Below are 24688 nucleotides of genomic sequence, written 5' to 3'. Positions count from 1 at the left end.
ATCATCAAGGATCGGATAAGTATTCTATGATCTTAACGGAGACGTGGGGCCTTTTACCGCATGGGTCTTTGATGAACCTAGATTAAATTATCAGAACCGATGTAAAGTGCTAGTATTGTTGCTCGACAAGGCAGGTGACTCTCACGCTGCCGATCGTTCAGCTTCTCAAAAAACCTAAACGTCCTTCAAACTCCGGAATTGGTTTCTAAACTAGGCCTAGCCAACGCCAATCAGCGGCACATTTCCGCCGCAGTGCTGCCAGAGCTCAGATTCGACCAAGATCTATTATGCATGAAAAATTTCAGCTGCATAGATCGAGATAGACTAAGCGAACAGGGTCAGAGAATAACCATAGACAGGGTGAACCGAAGGGAAAAAAAAAATATTATAAAGGGAACTTATACAAGTGAATATTGACTTACATAGGGGTTTGTAGAAAAATAATCGAGTGTAGCGCAGAAGCGTGAACAAAGCATACCGCACTATAGCTACTTGTGCCAGTACTATTGTAACATCGTGTCCATACTAAGACCAAGAAGCATCAAACCTTTGGCCATCCCAGCAAAATCTCAGATACTACAACCCAGCGCCGGATTGTAATCGGAGCCAGACCTTGCACCTTTAGTCTGTTGCTCATTGCATGTATCATGCTTAGTACCGAGTTACCCTCCTTCCTGCACGGAGCAAAAAATTTTCAATGACTTTTGCTGGCAGACTATATAAGGGAAAAGGGCTTCCCACTCGTACTTCACTACCCATGCTTCTCTCTCTCTCTCTTTTTCCTCCTCTCTCTTCTCTTCAGATAAAAGCTCAACACCCAAAAAACACCCCTTGAAAAATTCCCCACTTTTCAAGACCCGAGTTAAGGTATGTCAGTCCTGGCAGAGCTCTGAAGAGAGGAGAGGAGGAGGCGATAGTAAAAAGCACTATCGGCACCTAATCTCTAATCTGTAGCTCTGTAGTCGAATATGAATGTACTGAAGCGGGATCGAGTGGTTATGCGTACTGATAACTGCGACCTGAGTTATGTTCGTATTGACAGTTGGTTACGCTTCGTACCCAATGGTTCTTGCAACCATCGGTAACAGTCGCATTGAATAATTCGCACGTTCACTTCTCGTTAGGCATCTCATCACACCTTTTTACCCTTAGATTGATATTAACATCCTAGTCCCCGCTAGCTCACCCTATTTGCATTTCCCCTCTCACTGCTATGTCCTTTTCCGCCCCAATCACTCCACCAATGGAGTCCACTGGCGACCGCCTTATGACGTTGGAACTCAAGGACGGCTCCGCGTTGCAGGGTTACTCCTTCGGTGCGCCAGTCACCGCTGCCGGTGAGTTGGTTTTCCAGACCGGTATGGTTGGTTACCCAGAGTCGCTCACCGATCCTTCCTACGAGGGCCAGATCCTCGTCATCACCTACCCACTCGTGGGTAACTACGGTGTGCCAGACCGTGCCGCGTTAGACGAGCTCGTCACCCAGTTGCCGCGCTACTTCGAGTCCAGCAAGGTCCACATCGCGGGTCTTGTGGTCGCCCACTACACCGAAGAGTACTCGCACTACCTTGCCACCTCGTCGCTTGGTGATTGGTTGAAGGAGCAGGGTATCCCAGCTATGTACGGGATCGACACGCGCGCGCTCACCAAGCGTTTGCGCGAGGAGGGTTCCACTCTCGGGCGGATTGCGCTTCAAACGCGCGAAACCACCGACATGCGCGCGCTTGGTGCGCGCGACTGGCAGCCGTTCTTTGACGTCCCTGAGTGGGTCGACCCGAACGTGGCCAACCTTGTCGCTAAGGTCTCCGTAAAGGAGCCAGTCTTGTACAAGCCTTACCCAGCGACCGCCCTTAAGACCAAGGCCGGCAAGACGGTTAGAATTATTGCCGTTGATGTCGGTATTAAGTTCAACCAGATCCGCTGCTTTGTCCGTCGTGGCGTTGAATTGCTTGTTGTTCCATGGAACTACGACTATTCCAGCGAGGAGTACGATGGTTTGTTCTTGTCCAACGGTCCAGGTGATCCAGCCGTGATGGACACCACCGTGGAGATCCTTAAGGCGGCTGTTGTGGCAGCCAAGACCCCAATTTTCGGGATCTGTCTCGGGCACCAGTTGCTCGCGCGCGCGACCGGCGCGGCCACCGTCAAGCTCAAGTTCGGTAACCGTGGGCACAACATTCCGTGTACTTCGCTCATCTCTGGGCGCTGCTACATCACCTCGCAGAACCATGGGTACGCAGTCGATGTCGCAACCCTCGCTGACGACTGGAAGCCGTTGTTCGTCAACGCTAACGACGGCTCCAACGAGGGTATTTACAACACCCAAAAGCCTTTCTTCTCTGTGCAGTTCCACCCTGAGTCTACCCCAGGTCCGCGCGACACCGAATTCCTCTTTGACACGTTTATCCAGGCGGTCACCGAGTTCGATGCGACGCACGCGCACAAGGCGGTCGAGTTCCCAGGCGGCCAGCTCGCGGAGAACCGCGCCGCGCACCCACGTATCGTTCCTAAGAAAGTTCTTGTTCTCGGGTCTGGTGGTTTGTCCATTGGCCAGGCCGGTGAGTTCGATTATTCCGGTTCCCAGGCCATCAAGGCGCTCAAGGAAGAGGGTATCTACACCATCTTGATCAACCCGAACATCGCCACCATCCAGACCTCCAAGGGGCTCGCCGACAAGGTGTATTTCCTCCCAGTCAATGCCGAGTTTGTCCGCAAGGTTATCCAGCACGAGAAGCCGGACGGTATCTACGTGACTTTCGGTGGTCAGACCGCGCTCTCCGTCGGTATTGAGCTCAAGGACGAGTTTGAGGCGCTCGGTGTCAAGGTGCTCGGTACCCAGATCGAGACCGTCATCACCACCGAGGACAGAGACTTGTTCGCGATGGCGATGGAGGAGATTGGCGAGAAGTGTGCCAAGTCGCACGCTTGTACGACCATGGACGAGGCTATCGCCGCTGGTGAGGATATTGGCTACCCGGTGATTATCCGTGCGGCGTTTGCGCTCGGTGGGCTTGGTTCCGGGTTCGCGGATAACGAAGGTGAGCTCGTAGAGCTCTGCCAGAAGGCGTTTGCGATCTCGTCCCAGGTCTTGGTGGAGAAGTCGATGAAGGGTTGGAAGGAGGTTGAATACGAGGTTGTTCGTGACGCGTTCGACAACTGTATCACCGTCTGTAACATGGAGAACTTCGATCCTCTTGGGATCCACACTGGTGACTCCATTGTCGTTGCTCCATCCCAGACCCTTGATGATGCTGATTACAACATGTTGCGTACCACCGCCGTAAATGTCATCCGTCACTTGGGGGTCGTTGGTGAATGTAACATCCAGTACGCCCTCAATCCATTCTCTCAGGAGTACTGTATCATTGAGGTCAACGCCAGACTTTCCCGTTCCTCTGCTTTGGCTTCCAAGGCGACCGGCTACCCGCTTGCCTATACCGCTGCCAAGCTTGGGTTGAACATTCCGCTCAATGAGATCAAGAACTCGGTCACTAAGGTCACCTGTGCCTGTTTCGAGCCATCCTTGGATTACGTGGTGGTCAAGATTCCACGCTGGGATCTCAAGAAGTTCACCAGAGTGTCGTCTCTCCTTTCCTCTTCGATGAAATCGGTTGGTGAGGTCATGTCGATTGGGCGCACGTTTGAGGAGGCGATTCAGAAGGCGATCCGCTCGACCGACTACCAGAACCTCGGTTTCAACCAGACCGATGCTCTCATGTCGATCGATATCGACTCTGAGTTGCAGACTCCGTCAGACCAGCGTTTGTTCGCGATTGCCAACGCTATGAGCGACGGCTACTCGGTCGACAAGATCTGGAAGATGACCAACATTGACAAGTGGTTCTTGAACAAGCTTGAGGGATTGATCCGCTTCGGGGAGAAGATTGCGTCCTACGTTTCCAAGGAAAACTTGCCAGCCCAGGTATTGCGTAACGCGAAACAGCTCGGATTCGAGGATCGCCAGATTGCCAAGTTCCTCAACTCGAACGAGGTTGCCATCAGACGCTTGCGTAAGGATGCCGGTATCATTCCATTTGTCAAGCAGATTGATACCGTTGCCGCCGAGTTCCCGGCCTTCACCAACTACCTCTACATCACCTACAACGCCGACTCCAACGATGTGAAGTTCGACGACCACGGGATTGTGGTGCTTGGCTCTGGTGTCTACCGTATCGGTTCCTCCGTTGAGTTCGATTGGTGTGCCGTTCGCGCGGTCCGTACGCTCCGCGAGAACAACGTCAAGACGATTATGATTAACTACAACCCGGAAACCGTCTCCACCGATTACGACGAGGCCGACCGTTTGTACTTTGAAACCATCAACTTGGAGAGAGTCCTCGATATCTACGAGCTTGAGCAGTCCGCCGGTGTTGTGATCTCCATGGGTGGCCAGACCTCGAACAACATCGCGTTGAACCTTCACCGCCAGAACGTCAAAATCATGGGGACTTCCCCAGAGATGATCGACTCGGCCGAAAACCGTTACAAGTTCTCGCGGATGTTGGACCAAATCGGCGTTGATCAGCCGGCCTGGAAGGAACTCACCTCCTTTGAGGAAGCCGAGACGTTTGCCGAAATGGTTTCGTACCCAGTTTTGGTTCGTCCATCGTACGTGCTTTCCGGTGCCGCCATGAACACCGTCTACTCCCGCGACGATCTCCGTTCGTACCTCTCCCAGGCCGTCGATGTCTCTCCTGACTACCCGGTTGTCATCACCAAGTACATCGAGGAGGCCAAGGAGATTGAGATGGATGCCGTTGCCAAGGACGGTAAGATGATTATGCACGTTGTGTCCGAACACGTTGAGAACGCTGGGGTCCACTCCGGTGACGCCACGTTGATTGTTCCGCCACAGGACCTCGACCCAGAGACCGTTCGCCGCATTGTCGTGGCCACCGCCAAGATTGGTAAGGCCTTGAACATTACCGGACCGTACAACATCCAGTTTATCGCCAAGAACAACGACATCAAGGTGATTGAATGTAACGTCCGTGCCTCGCGTTCGTTCCCATTCATCTCCAAGGTTGTTGGCACGGATATGATTGAAATGGCCACCCGTGCCATCATGGACCTTCCGTTCACCCCGTACCCTGGTGCCAAGTTGCCAGAGCACTACTGCGCCGTCAAGGTTCCGCAGTTCTCCTTTTCCCGTTTGGCGGGTGCCGATCCGGTGCTTGGTGTCGAAATGGCCTCCACGGGTGAAGTCGCAACTTTTGGTCGCAACAAGTACGAGGCGTACCTCAAGTCTTTGATTGCCACTGGTTTCCAGCTTCCAAAGAAGAACATTCTCCTCTCCATCGGTTCATACAAGGAGAAGTTGGAGCTTGTTCCATCGATCCAGCGTCTCCACGAGATGGGCTACAAGTTGTTTGCTACCGCCGGTACCGCCGACTTCATCTCCGGGTTCAACGTTCCGGTTCAGTACCTCGAGGTGATGGACGGCGAAGACGGCCAGAAGTCTGAGTACTCCCTCTCTCAGCACCTCGCCAACAACCTTATCGACCTCTACATCAACTTGCCATCCGCCAACCGATTCCGCCGTCCAGCGTCGTACGTGTCCAAGGGCTACCAGACCCGTCGTATGGCTGTTGACTACGCCGTTCCGTTGGTCACCAACGTGAAGTGCGCCAAGGTTTTGATCGAGGCGCTCTACCGCAAGATTCCGCTTGAGGTGACTTCCCTCGATGCTCAGTTGTCGCATGATACCGCCACGATTCCAGGTTTGGTCAACATTGCGGCGTACGTTCCGTCGTTGGCCGGTGCCGCGGGCGCGCGTGACTTTGCTGCCGTTGCACGTGTGTCGCTCGCCGCGGGGTTCACCTTCAGCAACGTTTTGCAGACCGCTACAGGGCTTACCGACTCCAGTGCTCTCTCTGCGGCTTCCAGTCTCGCAGCTGATGGCGCTTTCACTGACTACGCGTTTGCCGCGACTGCCACCGCGGCCAACGCGGCTGCCGTCGCCGCGGTGTCCGAGGATATCGGCGCGTTGTACCTCCCATTCACCGACCGTTCCACCACCGTGGCCGCCGTTTCCTCCCACTTTGCAACCTGGCCACAGTCGAAGGTTGTCACCACTGATGCCAAGTCTACCGACCTTGCATCTGTTCTCCTTCTTGCGTCACTCCACGCGCGCGCGATCCACGTGACCGGCGTCTCTTCGCGTGACGACCTCGCGCTTATCGCCATGGCCAAGGAAAAGGACATGCCAGTGACCTGTGATGTTGCTGTCTACTCGCTCTTCCTCTCTCAGGATGACTTCCCGTGCTCCTTCCTCCCATCGAAGGACGAGCAGCTTGCCTTGTGGGAAAACCTCGCCCAGATCGACTGTTTCTCTGTCGGGGCTGTGCCTTCCTTACTTGCCAAGGCCCTTCAGAAGCCAGTCACGGCTGGTTTGGGGATTGCTGAGACCCTTCCATTGTTGCTCTCTGCCGTCGCTGACGGTCGTTTGACCCTCGATGACATTGTTCTCCGCTTGCACACCAATCCGGTCAAAATCTTTGACCTCCCAGTCCAGAAGGCTACCGTTGAGATTGATTTGGAGCGTGTTTCCAAGACTGTTTCGCCGCTTGGTGGTGTCTTGACCGGTACCGTTGAACGTGTCATTTTCGACTCCAAGACTGTCTGCTTGGACGGCCAGGTCTCTGCTGCTTATGCCTTTGGCCGCAACTTCTCCTCCAAGTTGAGAGCGCAGAAGATTGCTTCCGCGGCCGCTCCAGTGGCGATGTCCATGCCAGTTGCCGAAGAGGCCGCTGCCGCCAGACGTGTTTCGCGCGTGTCTTTCTCTGAGGCCAGACCATCCTCTGTCATTGAAGAAGACACCTTGGGCACCCAGTTGGTTTCCTCCCTCCCACCGGTGGACAACGCTCCGTCCGCCATCTCGACTCTCATCAGAAACAACAATCCGTTCCTTAGAAAGTCCATCCTTTCTGTCAAAGACATCAAGCGCTCGGATCTCCACGCGCTCTTCTCCGTCGCCCAGGAAATGCGTCTCGCTGTTGAACGTGAAGGTGTCTTGGATGTTCTCAAGGGGAGATTGATCTCCACTTTGTTCTACGAGCCATCTACCAGAACCTCAACCTCTTTTGACGCTGCCATGCAAAGATTGGGCGGCCGTGTTGTCGCCGTGCCGGTTTCTTCTTCTTCCGTCAAGAAGGGTGAGTCCTTGCAAGACACCGTGAGAACCCTCGCATGCTACTCGGATGCGGTGATTATCCGTCACCCAGACGAGGAGTCCGCGGACATTGCCGCGAAGTACTCACCAGTGCCAATTGTCAACGGCGGCAACGGCTCCAGAGAGCACCCTACCCAGGCCCTTCTCGACCTCTTCACCATCAGAGAGGAGCTCGGGACTGTGAACGGGATCACTGTGACCTTCATGGGTGATCTCAAGTACGGCCGTCCGGTGCACTCGTTGTGTCACTTGCTCCGCCAGTACTCTGTGCGCATCCAACTTGTTTCTCCTAAGGAGCTTTCCTTGCCAAAGGAGATTAAAGACGAGCTCGAGGCCGCGGGGATGTTGGTGTGTGAGTCTGAGGAGTTGACCAAGGACATTCTTGCCAAGTCGGACGTCTTGTACTGCACCAGAGTCCAACAGGAGAGATTTGCCAGTGTCGAGGACTACGAGAGACTCAAGGATTCATACGTGGTTGACAACAAGGTGCTTGCTGATGCCAAACAGCACATGTGTGTGATGCACCCATTGCCGCGCGTTTCTGAGATCCGCGAGGAGGTGGACTTTGACCAGAGAGCCGCATACTTCAGACAGATGAGATATGGTTTGTATGTGAGAATGGCGCTTTTGGCGATGGTTATTGGGGTTGATTTCCAGAAATAAGAGGCTGGCTTGCCGCAATTTTGCTTAGTGACTCTTTAGGTTACAGTCTGTCAGCTCGCTTGCTTGAGTTTCGATGTTTTGGGGAAAATGTCGCCGCTTTGCTGCTTGCATGTTTTTTTGGTTGTTGCTTTTTCTCTTGACCCTTTTTTGTTGTCTCTTTTGTATAGACATAATCCTGTTAGATACTAGTTCCAGTAGACGTTTAATATTATATGGTGGCATCCACGTTGCGTGCGTTGCGTGTGTTTGGTTTTGCCGTGTGTATAGAGTGTATATGTTTATATCTAATAAATTTCATTATCCATCAGTATTTCAATAATCATGTATTATATTGTCTACTCCAGATTAACGGAGTTTCGGACCTAGTTTCTTCGTGATTCCATGGAAAGAGCCGAATCTGCACAAATGGCCACAGCAGAACTGTGTCGAGCAATTCCTTTGAAACCCCAGGCGAGAGTATTTATCGGGAAGTCACTTAGGACTGAATTCTATCTCGGTAGACGTGGAGTATTGCTTCAGAGGGAAATTTCCGAAAATTTTCCCTTGAATAACACAAATTACTCAGAAAATATCGTCCAAACTGATAAAAACGTCAAAATCGACCGACAATAGGATATTCCGTCTGTAGATCCTTCCATAACTATAAATCATTCATAGCAGGCTCCCACCAAACCTATAGACCATTCCGTAAGACTTCACTTCACCCTGGCACCCCTTCTGTCATTTCCAAACCGGTTAAAACATCTCATTTGCATCCTCGTTCGCCTGAATCAACGCTCGCGCAATCTCAATCTCCGCACCGTTCGGTTCTTGCGCGTCAAATGCACTGACCTGTGGGTCTACCGGAATCTCACCCTCCCTCTCCGGATAGCCCTCGTGCTCCTCCGCGTACTGGTTGTACTGTGGTGAGTAGTCCTGCTGGTACAGCCCGTACTGCTGACCATACGGTGGCGCCTGGTGCTGCGAGCGCGACGCCGCCTCCACTGCGGCGATGATGCCAGATGGATCGTCCGGGTCCAAGCCAGCAAGATCGGTCGGCAACAAGCCCTCGTGGCGCGCAGGCATCTGGTGGATCATGGCGTCCACATCGTGGGCCTCGCTGGCCGGCTTGAGCGCCGCGCCGTGCAGGAGCAACTGGTTTGCGACGGCTGCAACGGTGCGCGCAACATCACCGTGTGGCTCAAGCTTTGGCTTCATCATTGGGCGTGGTTTTGGGAGTGAGGACTTGGTTGGATCGCGACATTCAGGACATTGACGGATTGCCTGCGCGACGGTGTCCTTGATGCGCGTCCAGTGGAAGCGCTCAGCGATAGCGGAGGTGGTCTTGTTGATTCCTCCGTGGTTGACCATGTGGGTTTCGCTGCAGATGGTTAACTGGCGGTCGGGGTCGCTGACCACCTCGCGGTCCTTGAGCATTAACTTGCCGTCCTCAATGTGGTAGTGCGACGCAGACGAGCGGAGACGAGATTTCTCCTGGCGGTCCGAGAGCGACGGATAGCGCCCGGTCTCTAAGTAGTACTTGATCTTGTCGAAGCGGAACAGGCCCACGTTCGCGTCTGTAGTGGGCGCGATGTCACGCCCGTACATGATCGCATCTACGGGCGTGTCGCTGCCCTTGAGGATGCCCGCGGCCTTGATGCGCCCGATACGTTTGAAGTTGAGCGCCTCCCAGATCGCACGCGCGGCTGCATTTGTCTCAAACACGAGGTTGAACACGGAGTACGTGTAGCCCAACTTGGGCGCCCACGCGAGATAGCACTCCGCTAGCGTGGTCCCGATACCCTTGCCACGGATGCCCGCGTTCACGAGGAAGCCGGCAGTGCAGATGTGTGAACACCGACCGGGATAGTTTGGTTTGACGTGGAATGTCCCGAGACACTCCTTCTCCCACTGACGGTTACTCTCGAGCGCGAGGTTGGGAGCGTCGCCTAGCACCATGACCGCCGCGAACGAGCCGAACCAGTAGTTTTGGAAAGTTTCGATGTGCAACGTGTCAAAGAACGGGGACGTGTCGCCGCGTTCGATCTCCATGTTGAATTCATCGCAGAGAAACGCGAGGAGTCCGGGCGGGAGGTCCTCGGGCGAGTGGATAGGGTAGATGGTGGCGGTTGTCTCGCCATCTTTAAGCAACACCGTGCACCGCTCGATGAGCGGGTACTCATATTGCGGGCGGAAATGCGGCGGTTGGGTCACGTCGTCAAAGTTAGGCATGTTTTGTGGGGTAGGGTATTTGGTGGTATAGGGTGTAGATTGGGGCACTGATATGGTTTGTAATATACGCGGGAAAAATTTGTCGCGAGCGAAAACAAGGACTGTATTATGGTCGTGTGCATAACAATGGAGTTTTCTCGTTCCAAGCCTTCACTATGGTTGTGCGTATAGATAGGAGAAGGCACGAAATTTTAGTATGGGCGTAGCGTCTGGGTAACATCTGGCATGACGGGTGTGAGTGAGCAGTGGTAGAATATGGCAGTATGTCACACGGGATAGCTTCTTCCATAAATAATCCTGGGAACAATATTTTGGAGCTGAAGAAAGATTCTAGAGTTTCTTGGCATTGTCCACTGAGCAGAGCTAGGTATCTCAAAAGACAGGCGGATGAATTTTCCAGGTAAAATTATAAGAATAAAAAAACCCGAGCCTAATCTGATGAAAAGGTATGTGATTACGTTAAGGCAGTTATAGGTATATCCACATGGACAAGTTTTAACGAGTCGTTACAGTGCAAAGCCATACGCTTGCAAGGGCTGTAAAAATTTGTGGTATCGGAAATATGCTCTGGAAACGGATTAGAGGCTCTGGGATTCACACTTGCAAAACCGAGATAGTACCCTTGTATATGCCTGGGAGGCACAGATATATACATACCTATGATCCCAACCAAGTCTTATCAGGCTGAAATTTAGAGTGAGAGCCTTACTAGGCTCGGAGAAGTGAGAATATTGTTTCTGGCTCCACTATCTCTGCTGACTATGCGTTTTACGCCCCATATTGTGTCATGTTTGCAAATCTTTACAAGCTATGCAACAACTCGTATTCCCGTGCAAAAAACTTGAGACTGGCAGACACCATCACAAACACACGATCGTCACACGCACAATCCTTAAACGTAAATGTCTCATCATACGGGATGTTAGCGGCGGTGATCAACATGATCGACAAACAGTTCCTGAAATGCTCTGTTGGCTCGCAGTCAATCACGCCCATTTCCCGAATCGTGTACGCTAAAGTCTTCAACACCAGACACGCCTTGTAGAGGCCTTGCAAGAGCACAATCCAACTGAGATGCATGCGCTCGCCGTTCATGAAAAAGTCTGGCAACTCTGTGTTTGTGTAAGACAGCAAATCATCCACATTGGCAGTAAGAGTATCCACCATGCGGAGCCCCGTGTCGAGCTCATTCACAGTTCTACACCAGAGCACGGGCTGGCTCTCGATGGTGCGCTCCTTGACGACCTGGATCGCGTAGTTAAGCAAGTAGAGGGCCAAACGGGCTAGGGAGATTGCGTGCTCGGCGTAGTCCTTGAGACACATGATGAAGCGTGCGGCGCTGCGAATGTCGGTCTTGTTCAACTTTGTCTGCTGCTTCGCGGCCTTTGCCTGCTTTTTTGCTTGTTTCTTCAATTTAGCGTTCGTAAGGACGGTGGTCTTGGGGCTGGGGGTGTTGGACGGCGCCATATGCTGGGGCTCGCTCTTATCCCTACCGGAAATGTCGGCCTTGGAGGCAAGAATATGCATAACCAACGCCATATCGTCGAGCAGGAGGTCGACCCATTCCGGCGCCCATTCCCGAACCAAGTACATGTGGAAAGGTACTTGGTGCTCGGGAAAGCGTTCGGCCGCGAAGGAAAGGTTCGTCATGTATGTTTCTAGCGAGAAGTGACTTGGGGGACTGGCGGCCATCATTTCATTGTATAGGGTCGTTCCTTCGGCTAAAAGCGTGTCCAAGCCGTCCATCTCGCCGGCATTTTTGACAGCACGCCCCATGAGTTCATGCGACCACTGAACGTCCGCTATAAACCGGTCGTCTTTGCTCTGGAGTACCTCAGCGTAAACCAGCTCCATCTCAACGCAGTGGCGGCCTAACAAGCAATGGAGATACGCCTTCCAGTGGGGTTCCTCGAGGTCCATCGTGACAATACGACCTGTACGACCCAGGATAACCGGTGCGACAAATGCAAGCACTGTCTGGAGCGCGTGGCGCGCGTGCGTGGCGCGCCGCAAGCGGTTGAAGCGTGCGTAGTACTTCACCATGAAGCGCTTTCGGATGCTGAACTCCAGCACGAGGAGTGCCACGACCGGGCTGTTTCGCGACGGTGTGCGCGTATTGTGACAGTGGAGGTGTAATACCGTGTGCCACAACCGGAACACGAGTGTGTTTTTGTGTACGTAATCCATCGTCTTGCGGTAGAACCGCTGCATCATTTCGAGCTGCTGTGTCTCGCTGGGCGTCTCGGGGGTCGGATGCTGTGTAGTCATGAAATTGAATAGAAATGAATTAGAGGAAGGAGATTAATCAGCTTGGAGAGACGCTTATGGTGCAAGAGATGGCGTCCAGATGGCGTTTCGGGTCCATTTGACATGAAAATCTGGGCCTCGTATTCTCCTGTCCAGAGTGCCAAGGAAAAACTTCCGGAGATGGGGCAGAGGAATGTGAGTGGGGATTAGATAAAGTGTTACGCGACAACAGACTTATAAACCCGCAAAATCAATTGGAAAATAATGGTAAAATGAATTAATTATAAGGGGCTGCAATTAGCTGAATCTTGGAATGATCAATGGCAAAATGTCTGACTTGTACTGGAGGATAATCACACGATCGCGTAAGTAGGCAGAGGTGCTGCAGACCCTTCTCAATACCTGTCTGGGTTAGAACTTGTGAGTTACCGGTTTACAACGATTCAAGATTTTTATAATGGTCTAGACAACAAGTGTACACGTTGAACGTTTGTAACGATCCGATATTTCAAACTACTTGAGATTGTTACAAACAGCAATAAATTATGGGATTAGTCCCGAATAGCTAACGATTTATCGGTAAAATAAAGTTATTTCTCCTTTCATGCCTCACAGGTTTGACGATCTCACACAGGTTTGATGTTCTCTAATTCATAGTGACAAATCTCGGAAACACCGACGGACATGCCATGCGAAGTCAGGCATCAACACATATACAAGGTGCTCCCTCACTGTGCCTCCTTTGGTTCCAACGGGAGTGGAACGTGGATTCAGAGTGAGTATGCGGGAAGCTGAATCTCATAACACCCCGCTGTCTCAAGGCTTGAGGACCATGCTTCAATAATTTATAGCATCAATCGGGGAAACTCAGGTAAATTGACAGAATTCCTGGTAACCTTTCCTCCACTTTCTCGCCTATCTAATTTGATTGTCAAAAAACTTCAAGTCGCGGGCACTGTCTCTTTCCATAAGGTCTTCGCCAAACGACAAGATACACGTCTTTAGCGCGTTGGTCACGGCTTCCTTGCGACACATCTGGAAAACCGCTCCCTTAGTATCAATCTTTTCAGCGGGGTAGTTTGTCATGGATCCGGTGCCTATGCCTTCGTTGAAGGTTCCGTCCTTGAGCGTCACCGCCAACGTCACTTCAACCACCAAGTTGACAACGCTTCCGTCCATATCGCACACGAGGGTTTTCAGGGACGTGATTTTTGACGACCAGCCGTGCACACCGAACACACTGTTTGCTAGGCGAATTACCTGGAACCCCTTGATCCGCTTCGGAAAGTCTTTGGGATCGTTATCGCGGGAGTACTTGTTGCACCGAGCCCTCTGCATTAGTTTCTCGAGCTTGAACTGCAAAGCCCCTAGTTTGCTACCTGCCCACTTACTGGCTGGACGGTTTGGCCACAAAGAAACGTCTCCAAAGTCCATGCTGGTGGACTCGGGGAATAATTTAAAGGAAGAAGAGGCGATTTCGTCATCTGACGCTACGTCGTCACCGTGCCATACCACAGCTTGATCTGTCATAGCTCAGGAAATTAACGAACTGTAATGTCAGATCAGTAAATTCTAGTAACCCGAGAGAAGTCCAAAACGATACAAACAGCGTCCGAAAATACAAACCAGAAATGATAGGTGAGAGAGATTCGAGTAAATAACGCGTAAACGCGTTTAAATAGTGCGCGTTTCCGCCACCTTACAAAACTGCACGTGACATGGACTCAAACATACCATTGAACGTAGCGCTAACATATCCACAAGTAGATCAGGTAGTTCTCATCTTTAGGTAATAAATATACTTAGGATTTATTCTCCACTGACTTGCAGAAGTACTAAAGCCAACCATTTAAACTTTATAGCTAGTCCTGAAACAGCCTGAACATCTAAAGCGAATTCCAAAATCACTCCTCTTAAGCTGTAATGTTAAAAAGTTAAATATATAATCGTCTAAATGCTATACAACTAATCCTCGTCTTCGTCTTCGCTCTCAGAAACCTCGCCGCCGAGCAGCTTAATCTTGGCCTTGTACTTTTCATCCATGTCCGACATTAACAACATGAGGTCATCGGTATCTTCCTTCAGTTTAGCCAAGTCGGATTCAAGCTGGTCTAACCTTCGCTGTAACGCCTCAATCGCAGTTTCCTTGGTCGCTACAAGCGCACCAAGATCGGTATTCTCTTTGGTTAGCTTCTCGATCGATGCAGTACTGGCCTTCAGCTCTTCGCTATGGGTGCTCAGAACCTTGGCCGCTGCAGCTTCCGTGGCCTCCTTGACAGCGGTTAACTCATCGACGCTTTTGGCAAGTGCCGTCACCTCCAGAGCCAAACCAGCGGATTTGGCCACCTCATCCTTGAGCTGGACTTCCAAAGGCTCCAACGCCTTTACCTTCTCTGACAATCCGTTGTTCAACTCTTTAACCTTTTTAATCTCTTCGGCAAACGTGGCGTTTTCATCAGACCCACTCTTCCTTAGTTCTGAGAGTTCCGTCTGGAGCTCATGCGATGTCTTCTTTTCGGTATCGACCTGTGCCTTTAGAGACTTGATCTCCTCAAGCATTGATGCAACAGTTTCTTCCTGAGAGGTCTTTTCAGTCTGTAACAACTTCATCTGGGTCTCGTGGTCGGTGCGTTTCAACTCCATAGCCTCAGCATCCAGCTTTAAGATGTGCACCTCCTTATTCAACAGCTCAATTTCAGCCTTTAGTTCTTCGGAAATCGTGTCGGACTTCCCTGCGGCCTCAGCCACCTCCTTCGCGTGAGACTCGAGCAACCCCGCCTTATCACCTTCCAAGGCCAACACCTCTTTTTCCAAGGTCACGATACTCGCAGATTTTTCCTTAATCACAGATTCCACATCTGACACCTGCTTCTTCAAATCCCCGATGGTTCTATCTCCTTCCGAGACCTTGCTACTGAGCGTCTTGATCTCAACTTCCAACCCGTCTGACGACGTCTTTTGCTTTTCAATTTCGGCTTCAAGAACCTTGATTTTCTCCTTGAGCACCCCCGACTCTGTTTCCAGGGTCTTTTTCAACGCCTCAATGACCTGGCCTTTCTGGACCATGTCCTTCTCGAACGATTGAGCTGCCTTTGTCAGAGCTTTAATCTTGGAGGTAAGAGCTTTAACCTCTTCTCCGAGGCTACTCTTGTCCGTCTCAAGCACGAGAATCGTTTCGTCCTTCGCCACCAATTCGTCCTTAGCCTCGGACAACTCTAGTTTAACTGATTCAACTTCGCTCTCCAAGCTTTCCACCTTGGCACCAGAGGATTTTTTGACAGACTTGAGCGACTCTTCCAACTCGCTGATCTTTAAGCTGTACTCTTGGATGACAGAAGTTGAGTTTTCTGTAAGCATCATTCTCTCCTTCTCGATTGCCTTCGACTTCTTCTCCAACTGCTCGTGGAGCAGCTCGATCTCTAGCTCCAACTTTTTCACCCGCTCATTGAGCAAACCCGAAGTGCTCTCGTGTTTTGACTTCAAAGAGGCCAAGCTCTTTTCGGATCCCTTCAAATCGGCAAGGAGAGCATTCTTCTCTGTAGAAAGCTCTGTGTTTGCGGACTTCAACCCCTCCACCTGCGACGTAAGAACAGCGACACTCTCGTCAGCGCCAGCCTTGGAAGCAACAAGTACCTCCTTTGACTTTACACCTTCGGATATTTCAGCTTCCAATAGGGCAATCTTGGCGACGCAAGAAGAGTGCTTCTCAGTAACATCATCTAGGGTTTTGCCAGCTACAAGCAACTTTGCCTCTAGTTCGTCCTTGGTCTGTTGGAGAGCGGCTTGTTTGGAGACAAGCTCCCCAATGTTTGCGTTGAGCTGCTCTTCTGAAAGCTGAGTTGATGCCTTGAGATCTTCAAGGGACTTGGCGAGCGCCGATCTGTCGGCCTCAGCGGTATCTAATCCAGTCTTGGTTTTCTCGAGGACAGTCTCAAGCGCGGAAACCTGCTCCTGGGAGGAAGCAAGCTCCGCAGCCTTCGCCAGTACCGCCTTGTCAGATGCTTTCTTGGTGTCATCAATAGACGACTGCATACCCTTGACCTTTTCAGCATGGGAATCGTGCAACAGGGATATCTCTTCCTTGTGAGCCTTCACAATGCCCTCAAACTTGCTCGTTTGCTGGTCCCGGAGTTGCTGCAACTCGGAATGGTCCGATTCAAGCGCCGCGTGCTTGGTAGCCAAACTGTCATGCTTGCTGGTGAGATCGTCAATTGAGGTACCAAGGGTTGCATTCAAGGTTTGGAATTCGGTGAGCTGGTCCGCCATCGCCGAACTGGCAGCCTCCAACTCTAGCATCTTCAGATTCAAAGACTTGATCAGGGCCTCGGATTCCAGTTGCATGGTGGAAATGGCAGTTGTGTGGGTCTCCTCCAACGACGCATATGACTCTTGCAATTGAGAAAGTCTCTGCTCGTTCTGGTTCAACTCTTCCCCCTTCGCAGCCACGAGCTCTGAAGAAGCATCAAGTTCAGCCTTCAAGCGCTCGTTTTCTTTCTTAAGCTCTTCAAGCTCGTATTTGACTGCCTTGGACGACACCTCCATGTCTTCAGTAAGCTTAGCAACTTCAGTTGACAAAGACGCAATCTGGCCTTCAAGGCCAGTCTTTTCCTCCTCCAAAAGCTTGTTTGCCGCAACGGCAGAGTCGAGAAATTCTTTCAATTTGGTTGCCTGAGTGTCACCTGACGTCCTGGCTTCCACCAATTCCGCGGAAAGGCGTGCGTGGTCCTTATCGACCTCAGCCTTGGACGACGCAAGCTCGGAGCACTGGGTCTCGGCGCCTGCCAACTCATGCTTGAGGGTCGAATTGGTGGCGGATAGCTTGGAGACCTGGTCTTTGAGATGGCTGATTTCCACTGTGTGTGTCTTGGCAAGTTCTTCCAATTTAGAGCCGAGAGCCACCTTTTCCGCTTCCATCGTGTCGAGTCTCTGAGCGGCGGTCCGCAACTTCTCAATCACCTGCCGGTTAACGGCCTCCGTGTTATTCTTCTCAGTCTCCATTTCTGCAACTACGGTCTGGAGTTGCTGGTGGGCCGCCGTAGTTTCGGCAATTCTCAGCTTCAACGATTCGACAGAGCCGTCCAACTCTTGGACCTGCTTTTCGTATGTCTTCTTCTGGGACTCCATCTTCAGCTGACAGGTCTCAATCTCCTTAACCAACTTCTTGAGGTCAAAATTCAACTTTTTGAGCTCCTTATCCTTCTCGTCGCGCACCTTCAGTAACTTCATCAACTCCTTGCTCATCTTGTTGACACCGTCGGCATGCTTATCGCGTTCCGCCTCGACTGACTCCAATTTCAGCTTGTATTCGCTCAACTCCCGGTCGCCCTTGTGGCCCATCTGTCGAAGGCTCTGTAGTTCAGCCTCGTACTTTGTCACCTTGGCATCCAAACTCTGTTTGAGCGAGGAGAGTTGTTTTACCTCGGAGTCCAATGCCCCGTACTTATCCACCACCTCAGAGTGCGTGTCTTCCAACTTGGACATTTCTTCTCTGCTTTGCTCGAGCATATCGGTCACGTCTGCAAAGTTAGCGGACACTTCGTCTAACTCACCTCTCAATGCTGTCACTGTGGTACTCGACGTCTCGGCCAACTTTTGGAGGGCGGAGGCCAACAGTCGGTTCTTCAGCAGCAACTCGTCCACCACCTCAAATGTCAATTTTTCAACCGGTTCGTGGCTAGGGTCGCGGGTCATAGCCTTGACGAGCCGCGGAAAGTTGGCGTTGAACGCCGAGACAAAGATCTCGTCGTAGAAGACGTCGGGCAAACCGGTTTTGTCCGAGATGGCGGACGTGCTCTCGGGATCAAATTCCTGGAGAAGCTGTCTGAATTGCCTAACCTTGAAGCCGTAATTATCGATCCCAATGGTCTTGGTAAAGAGGTTGTGGAGACTGGCACGAGTCATAGGGGACGTACTGGTGGAGAATTCGTATACGGTCCCCAACAAAATGGTAATCATCCCTTTCACCTGGGAGTCGCTATCGTTGCTTAAATCAGACAAGTAGGCAATTAGGGCGTGGACGGTTGAGCCCTCCTCCAAGAAGTCGTTGACGGCGCCGGAGTTTTCGTACAACCAGAGTGAAAGCAACTGCAAGTACCCCAAGGACACACGTGGCTCCTGGAGCTTGAGGAATGGAACGAGAAGCCCAGAAATGGTTTGGATAAAGGAGGATTCCTCGGAATCTTCGTCGTCCGCACCAATGACGGTTGATTGGACCACCTCCCGGCACTCAGGGGACTCCTGGAACAAGTGCAGGAGAAGCACCGCGGCGAACCAGTACTGGTACGGGTTGAGGTGTGCCGTGGTGGAGAATTCTGTCAAGATGAGAAGGATGTTGGGAGTGTTAGCCGTGAACGAGGGCTCTTCAGTGTCCTCACCGGGCTCTTCTTTCCCCTCCTCGAGTCCGCCACTTCCTTCGTACGCCGTCAAACACCACTGGGTGTAACCCTGACAAAACTTCGGGTTCTCCCGCACAAACGCTTTCAAAAGCCGCAAACAGGCCATGCGGATGCTGAAGACGTGGATGGAGTTGGCGTGCAACATCCACTGCAAGCAGCAGTCGAGCACACTGAGCACCTCGCCCGACTTTAAGCCGGAGTTTGCCAAATCAGTGAAAGGAATGTCAAACGTCTGCAACTGGCGTTGTAAGTCTGGGTTGTACTGGACGAGCTCTGCAATGGTGGCAAGCGCAAAGGCGCGGATCTTGTTCGGGGTGGCAGGATGGAACGCTACCTGGAGCACGGCCTGGAGGATACCGGAAGCGGAGAGCTTCTGTTGGTTCTGGTGCGTGGTCTTGGTGGCCTCGTCCAACACAAACATCCGCACGATGAGGAGCGAGTTTTGGGTGTTAGTGAGGCGTTGGTCGGTCCAAACAAAGGCGGAGTCGAGCAAGGGCTCCACAAGGAGACTCGCTAAGCGGTTAATAATCATAGTGTTGGAGAGAAATAACTGCTGGTTGATGGCATTGTAGATGAGCACGTTGCTGAGGAGCTGGAGCACATCACTGACGATGACCGAGCCACGGATTCCGCCCTCCTCCGCGATGATCAGAAAGAAGACATCAAAGTCCGCATGGAAAACAAGTGACTTGCTGAACGTCTCATTGTTCTGGGTGATCTTGAGCAACAAGAGTACCGTTTCGTTGCGGATTTGGTCGTTCAGCGTGCTCCGGAGCTGTGCCACGAGCGTGTCGACGGCCGCGGGGCTCGCCAGAATACATTCCTGGGTGCGCTCTAAACGTGTGACCGCGAGTGCCTGGAGAAGCTGCAAGATATAAACGGTCGCAGGGTACACTGAAGTCAGCAAAAGGTCGACCAAGAGGTCGAAGGAGGTGGTGCTGGTGGTTAACTCATCGGCGATCCAGTACGAAATGTGGTCAATCCCCGAACCAATGAGCAATGGCGAGGGATACTTCCCACCTCGCATCTGGCGCAAGTTCTGCGCGCCTTGGCCAACGATCCAGTCGCGCGTGAGATCTACCACGCCTTCCCCACGGATGAACAAGATGAGCAACGTCTCAAGGATATACCGAACGATTTCTGGATGCTCACGGTCCTTGTGCAAGTCATTAACCAACCCACGGAGCGAGTTGTCGACGATCAAGTCGCGGTACTGGCGCGAGTAGTTCTTCAATTCCTGGACGGCCGAGCGACGCGTGGCCACGTCGTTGGAGTGGATCAAGCGATCCGACGCCTTCACAATCGCTTCTTCCGGCGTGGTGTCTACTCCAGCCGTACTGGGTGACAGCTGCGGTAGAATGCTGGTTAGGTTTGAGATCACAGAATCCATTGGGCTTGGTGGGGGTGGGACTCTGGCGATTGCAAAATGTGACGTTTTTGATACGTCGCGTTTTGTGGAGATGGGAGCACGTGGGAATTAGCCGTGTACGACCTGGTGCGGGTTCCACCCTGTTTATATTCGAGCTAAAAGCTTATAGATTTATGTTAGCATTTATACATGATGATGCGACAGTTTTCCAAAGAATTTGCGGTTAGTTATATTGTAATTAGTTATGTTGTTGTTAGTTTATTTTTGTGAAAGCTGTAGATCGAGCTATAACGTGCTTTTGCACGACTCAACCGACGCCTAAACTCCCAATGGTGTCCTGTTTCAGCGCGGTGTATATGGTTTATTTTAAATGAGAGGATGAAAAGAGGGGTATTTTTTTTTCTTACGAGCTTTAAAGAATAAAACCTTTAGCCCCAACATATATCAGCCTTATTGAATTTTTAATTAGAGACATGAAAGCCCAATACATGGTTGAACATTGGCTTATTGGCGAATAGTCCTAAACTTACCACCAAGCCATTTACCTCGTTCATAGGGTTCCCTTAAATCATTTCCCATTATTCTACTATCAATTATCTCGCTTAATGATTCTCCGAGTTGTTCACCCTCTTTGGGTCGGCAATCCGATGGATATGCACATCAGGACCGTTAATCCCCTCCACGTCGGCAATGTCTTGTGGGGTGATAAAGATAGTCTGGGACTTTTGCTGCTTCCGCAACGTCAGCAACATCATCTTCATCGCCATTTTTCTATTGACAGAGTCCATAAACACGTCAAATTCATCCAACCCCCGGATCTTGGCCCTCATCGGCTGCCAGATGGCCAACAAAAGAGCAATCTGGGTGAAGGACTTTTCCCCACCGGAGAGTGAATCGACCGCTCTGAAGTTTGACGACCCGTCCTTCGACACGTGCATTTGCAACAACTGCTTCTTGTGGTCAAACACAAGCTCCCCGTCGAACCCTCTCTGGTGGAGCGACAACTTGAACGACTGGTTGATGGTGTTTGTCCAATTCTCAATAGTTTCCTTCAAGTCAAGCGTTCTAAACATCACGTCATCGTCCACGCGCTTGTGGATCGAGTGGAAATCGTCAAAAGACGTCTTCAAGTTCTCATACCGTGCCTCACACTCGGTCAAACGCTGCTGGGCGGCCTCAAACGAACCCCCAAGCCTGTTCTCAAGGCTCTCGATTACCTGGATAATCTGGTTCAACCGTGCGCCCAAGGTCTGCTCCGTGTCACCGGTCATCAACGGACACTGTTCCGCAGGCATCGTCTCGCGCGCCACCGCCTCGAGTGTCACAATCTCTTCTGCCAATCGCACGACAAACTCCTGGTACTGCGCTTTCTTGTCGACACGCTTCTGCTTGGACTTTTCGTAGTGCGCGCGCTGGCCGAGAATCAGCGCCTTCATCTGGTCAAACTCCGCCAAATCCAGTCGCTTACTGTCGGACTCCGCCCGGAGCCGCAACAACTGGCTTTGGGATTGCTTCAAGGACTCGCCAAGGGCTTGGTAGCTGGCCTGGGCTTTGGCAAGTTCGCCCTGCAAGTCGGCCAAGTCTGTGCGCTGGATGGTGGTTTGGTTCTGCAAGTCCTGGATACTCTCTGTCAAACTCTCAATCGCGGCCATATCAGCGTTTTCGCTCAACTTGTTCTTCAACTCGTAGATCCGCTCCTTCAACGGCTTCTGCCGCTTGCGACTGTCGCGGTCCTTACTGGCGAGAATCTCCTTCTCGTGGCGGATCTGGTTCGTGAGGCGCTCGTAATCGTCGTTCGCGGTCTTAGCGGCCTCTACCGCCGCAGTAATCTCCAGTTCGAGCCTCTTCACCGCCGATAGTGAGAGCCCGGCGCTGCGGTTCATCTTGAACTCACTCAGGTAGTGCACCGGATCGATTCTAAACGCGCCGGTGTCGTTGATAGAAGATCTTTGTCCCGAATGGTGATTGAACAAGGAAAACACAGACATGACGTTACGGTCGGGGCCTTGGAGAATTTCCTTGGCACGATCGCGGTCTTTGGAGATGACAAACTTCTCGATGTTATTGAGATCGATCATTGTGAGCTTCACATACTCATTATCAAAATCGAGCGCATCCACAAAGGTCCTGTGGCTGCGCGCCATCCCGCTCAGGTAGTCAAACCGGTCGTCGCGTCTCACAATGACCCCGCTCCGCATGTTGTGCCGGCGCAAGATCGCATTCAACGTCTTCTCGTCATCCGAGTTCGTCACTAAGAAGGACTCGAGCGTCTTAGTGAGCACCGTACTAAAGATGTCTGAGAAGTCCTTGTACTCGTCCTTTACGCTCACGTGGAGACCAAGCGGCCCGATGGGCTTGTTCCGAAAGCGCGTGTCGCGGATCGCGCGCATCACCTGGTGAATTTTTGGCCCAAACGCGTTGAGCGGATCCGTCTGTGTCGAGAGCATATGTCTCTTGGTTTCCTTGAGACGGCCGATTTCCTCCTCAGCCTTCTTCTTTGCATCGCCCTTCGCACGCACAGCCGCGGATTGCGTTTCGTCAATCTCATTCAACTGCTCCTGCGCAGCGCGACCCGCATCCGTAACCTCACGAAGCTCGGACTCGGCCGCATCTAACCGCCGCTGCATTTCCTCTAGCGAGCCTCCGTTGATGGCATCGATCCGTTTCTGTTCTACTTTAAGCAAGCGCTCCTGCTTTGCGATCTCCTGTGCGAGCGCTTTCGTGTTACTCTCCGCATCTTTGATAGTGTCCTGGATCTTGATGAGCTCCGTCTTCGCTTCGGCGGTCTGCTCCCTGACTCCCTCGCACTGACTGCGGAACAGTACCTCCGCTTCTTCGGCGGTCTGGGCGGCCTGGGCGGCGGCTTCCTTGTTGGTGTCGAACTCAGCAAGCTGCTGGTCAAGCTGCGCCGTCTGCTGGTCAATGTGGGTGATGTCTTCGTCCAAATCTGTGTCCTTCTGGAGAATCTCCGCGCGTTTTTCGCGGAACTTGGCCACCTCGGCCCAGCGCATCTTTGCCTCTACGAGAAGCCGCTCTTTCTTCAAGTTTTTACCCTCCTTGAACTGCTCGTACGTCTTTCTGGCCTTCGACCGCTTCTTTTCGGCATCTTCGACCGCCGCGGCAAGTGTCGCCACCTTGGAGAACATCTCACGGTTGTTGCTGCCAGTCTCGACCAAATCCATCTTGTTCTGAAAAATACGTGAGCCAATCTCGTAGAACTTGTACTTTTGCGCGTCCGACGATGAGGTGATAAAGCCACGCGCGTTATCCTGCGATAAAAACGCCATGGGATTATCGATGGCTATGCCGTACTTGTGGAGCATGTTGTCAAGGTCAGCCTTTTTAGTTGATACAGTTTTGCCGTTTTCCGCCTTGAGAAAGTACCCAGCGACGCCTTCCTTCTTCAAAACCCGCTCTACCGTCACCTTGTTCCCGTAAAGCTCCGGCATGTACGCCTCGTGGCCCACGTTAGCAAGCGTGATGGTAACACGCGAGGTTGTGCGCCCACGCTTGATTAAATTCTGCAAGGACTTCCCTCTGTTGGTGTTGGACGCCTTCGAGCCGAGCCCCACTGAGAGCCCCGTCAAAATCGCCGACTTACCGCTCCCGTTATTCCCAATAATGAAATTCAACTGCGGCCCAAGGGCCACCTCAAGGTGGTCATGGCACATGAAATTTTTGAGCACAATCTTCTCAATCACCCCCGCCGTTGATGGCAATGTCCCTTCGTCCGCTTGCGTCATCGCTTGGTGCGACCGCTTTTTTGCCGGCTGCGAGAGCACATCCTCGATGCTGAACTCGTTCTGTGGTGTCAGTAAAGCAAACTTTACTAGCAAATATCTGGGATACGTACTTCCGTGGCTGTGTGTGTGGTCATAGCGTGTTGGGATCGGAGGCAAAACGGGTTGAGGTAGATGCCGAATAAATATTTGTATAGTAAATATTATGACCTGCACGCGTCGCGTTTGTATCTGAAGCGGGCACGACCACAATAGTGATGCTTCAAGTACAAGAGGAGGCTATTGGCAGGGACAGAGTTTGGGCTGGTGAAAGTGCGAGACTGATAATTGCATAAGTAAATGCAGAAATATTAATGCCTGAGTAAAGACAAGTTGATACAGCTGTAAGGTACGGAGTATTATAGATCACTTCATCCAGTGTTTAATTAGAATAAAACGTGGTTATTTTCCAAGAAACTTCTAACCACGATCGCGCATAACCATATGCATTTAGCGATTCAACTACACTGTCCGTTAACTGCTGTTTTAGAGCCAAGCCAACACAAGGACCACCCCGTACGTTTAGGCTCTATATTAATGTAATATCGCCTCCAGACGCAGGATCCCATATGATCAAGAATAAAAGACAAATGATACCCTTTACACTTATCTATCTATAACATGATGGTCCAGCAGGATCGTTTACATCCGAATATTACTGCTGATAATAAAAGTCCAAGGCATCTGATGATTATACCTCTCCAGGTTTAAACTAGATGCAACCAGTGATGATATCTGTATCCATATAAATACCTGCTCAGTCTCAAACTCTAGATAAATCAGATTAGGCGCAACTTGTGTGAATTGTTTCATATAAATACGGCCTCCTTAAGAGTCGGCCAGATACAACTAG

The 24688-nt window shown here is 51.6% G+C and overlaps 6 protein-coding genes across 6 annotated transcripts; 1 reads left to right on the top strand and 5 right to left on the bottom strand.

Annotated features, from left to right (window-relative positions):
* The first annotated feature begins 755 nt into the window (after window positions 1-755).
* On the top strand, window positions 756-8019 carry URA2 (bifunctional carbamoylphosphate synthetase/aspartate transcarbamylase). The gene has a single exon (XM_019129177.1). The coding sequence runs from the start codon at window positions 1214-1216 to the stop codon at window positions 7832-7834; it is 6621 nt and encodes a 2206-aa protein (XP_018984365.1). The 5' UTR covers window positions 756-1213; the 3' UTR covers window positions 7835-8019.
* Window positions 8020-8569: 550 nt separating this feature from the next.
* SPT10 (Spt10p) lies at window positions 8570-10045 on the bottom strand (the record flags this gene model as incomplete). Its single annotated transcript, XM_019132839.1, has 1 exon — window positions 8570-10045. The coding sequence occupies one exon, from the start codon at window positions 10043-10045 to the stop codon at window positions 8570-8572; it is 1476 nt and encodes a 491-aa protein (XP_018984364.1).
* An 801-nt stretch (window positions 10046-10846) lies between these two features.
* BABINDRAFT_167581 (uncharacterized protein) lies at window positions 10847-12313 on the bottom strand (the record flags this gene model as incomplete). The annotated part of the gene is made up of 1 exon (XM_019130523.1): window positions 10847-12313. One exon carries the CDS (start codon window positions 12311-12313, stop codon window positions 10847-10849), a length of 1467 nt encoding a protein of 488 aa, XP_018984363.1.
* A 525-nt stretch (window positions 12314-12838) lies between these two features.
* On the bottom strand, window positions 12839-13908 carry RAD59 (Rad59p). Its single transcript, XM_019129176.1, has one exon. The coding sequence runs from the start codon at window positions 13820-13822 to the stop codon at window positions 13208-13210; it is 615 nt and encodes a 204-aa protein (XP_018984362.1). The 5' UTR covers window positions 13823-13908; the 3' UTR covers window positions 12839-13207.
* A 349-nt stretch (window positions 13909-14257) lies between these two features.
* On the bottom strand, window positions 14258-20077 carry BABINDRAFT_37763 (uncharacterized protein; the record flags this gene model as incomplete). The annotated part of the gene is made up of 2 exons (XM_019131833.1): window positions 14258-15024; window positions 15556-20077. 2 exons carry the CDS (start codon window positions 20075-20077, stop codon window positions 14258-14260), a joined length of 5289 nt encoding a protein of 1762 aa, XP_018984361.1.
* Window positions 20078-20487: 410 nt separating this feature from the next.
* Window positions 20488-23817, bottom strand: SMC6 (DNA repair protein). Its single transcript, XM_019129175.1, has one exon. The coding sequence runs from the start codon at window positions 23797-23799 to the stop codon at window positions 20659-20661; it is 3141 nt and encodes a 1046-aa protein (XP_018984360.1). The 5' UTR covers window positions 23800-23817; the 3' UTR covers window positions 20488-20658.
* Window positions 23818-24688: the final 871 nt, after the last annotated feature.

This window comes from Babjeviella inositovora, assembly GCF_001661335.1.
Source record: "Babjeviella inositovora NRRL Y-12698 unplaced genomic scaffold BABINscaffold_8, whole genome shotgun sequence".
NCBI classification, from domain to species: domain Eukaryota; kingdom Fungi; phylum Ascomycota; class Pichiomycetes; order Serinales; genus Babjeviella; species Babjeviella inositovora.
The sequence above is the reverse complement of the archived record's forward strand: the minus strand, read 5'-3'. Positions and strand labels throughout refer to the sequence as shown.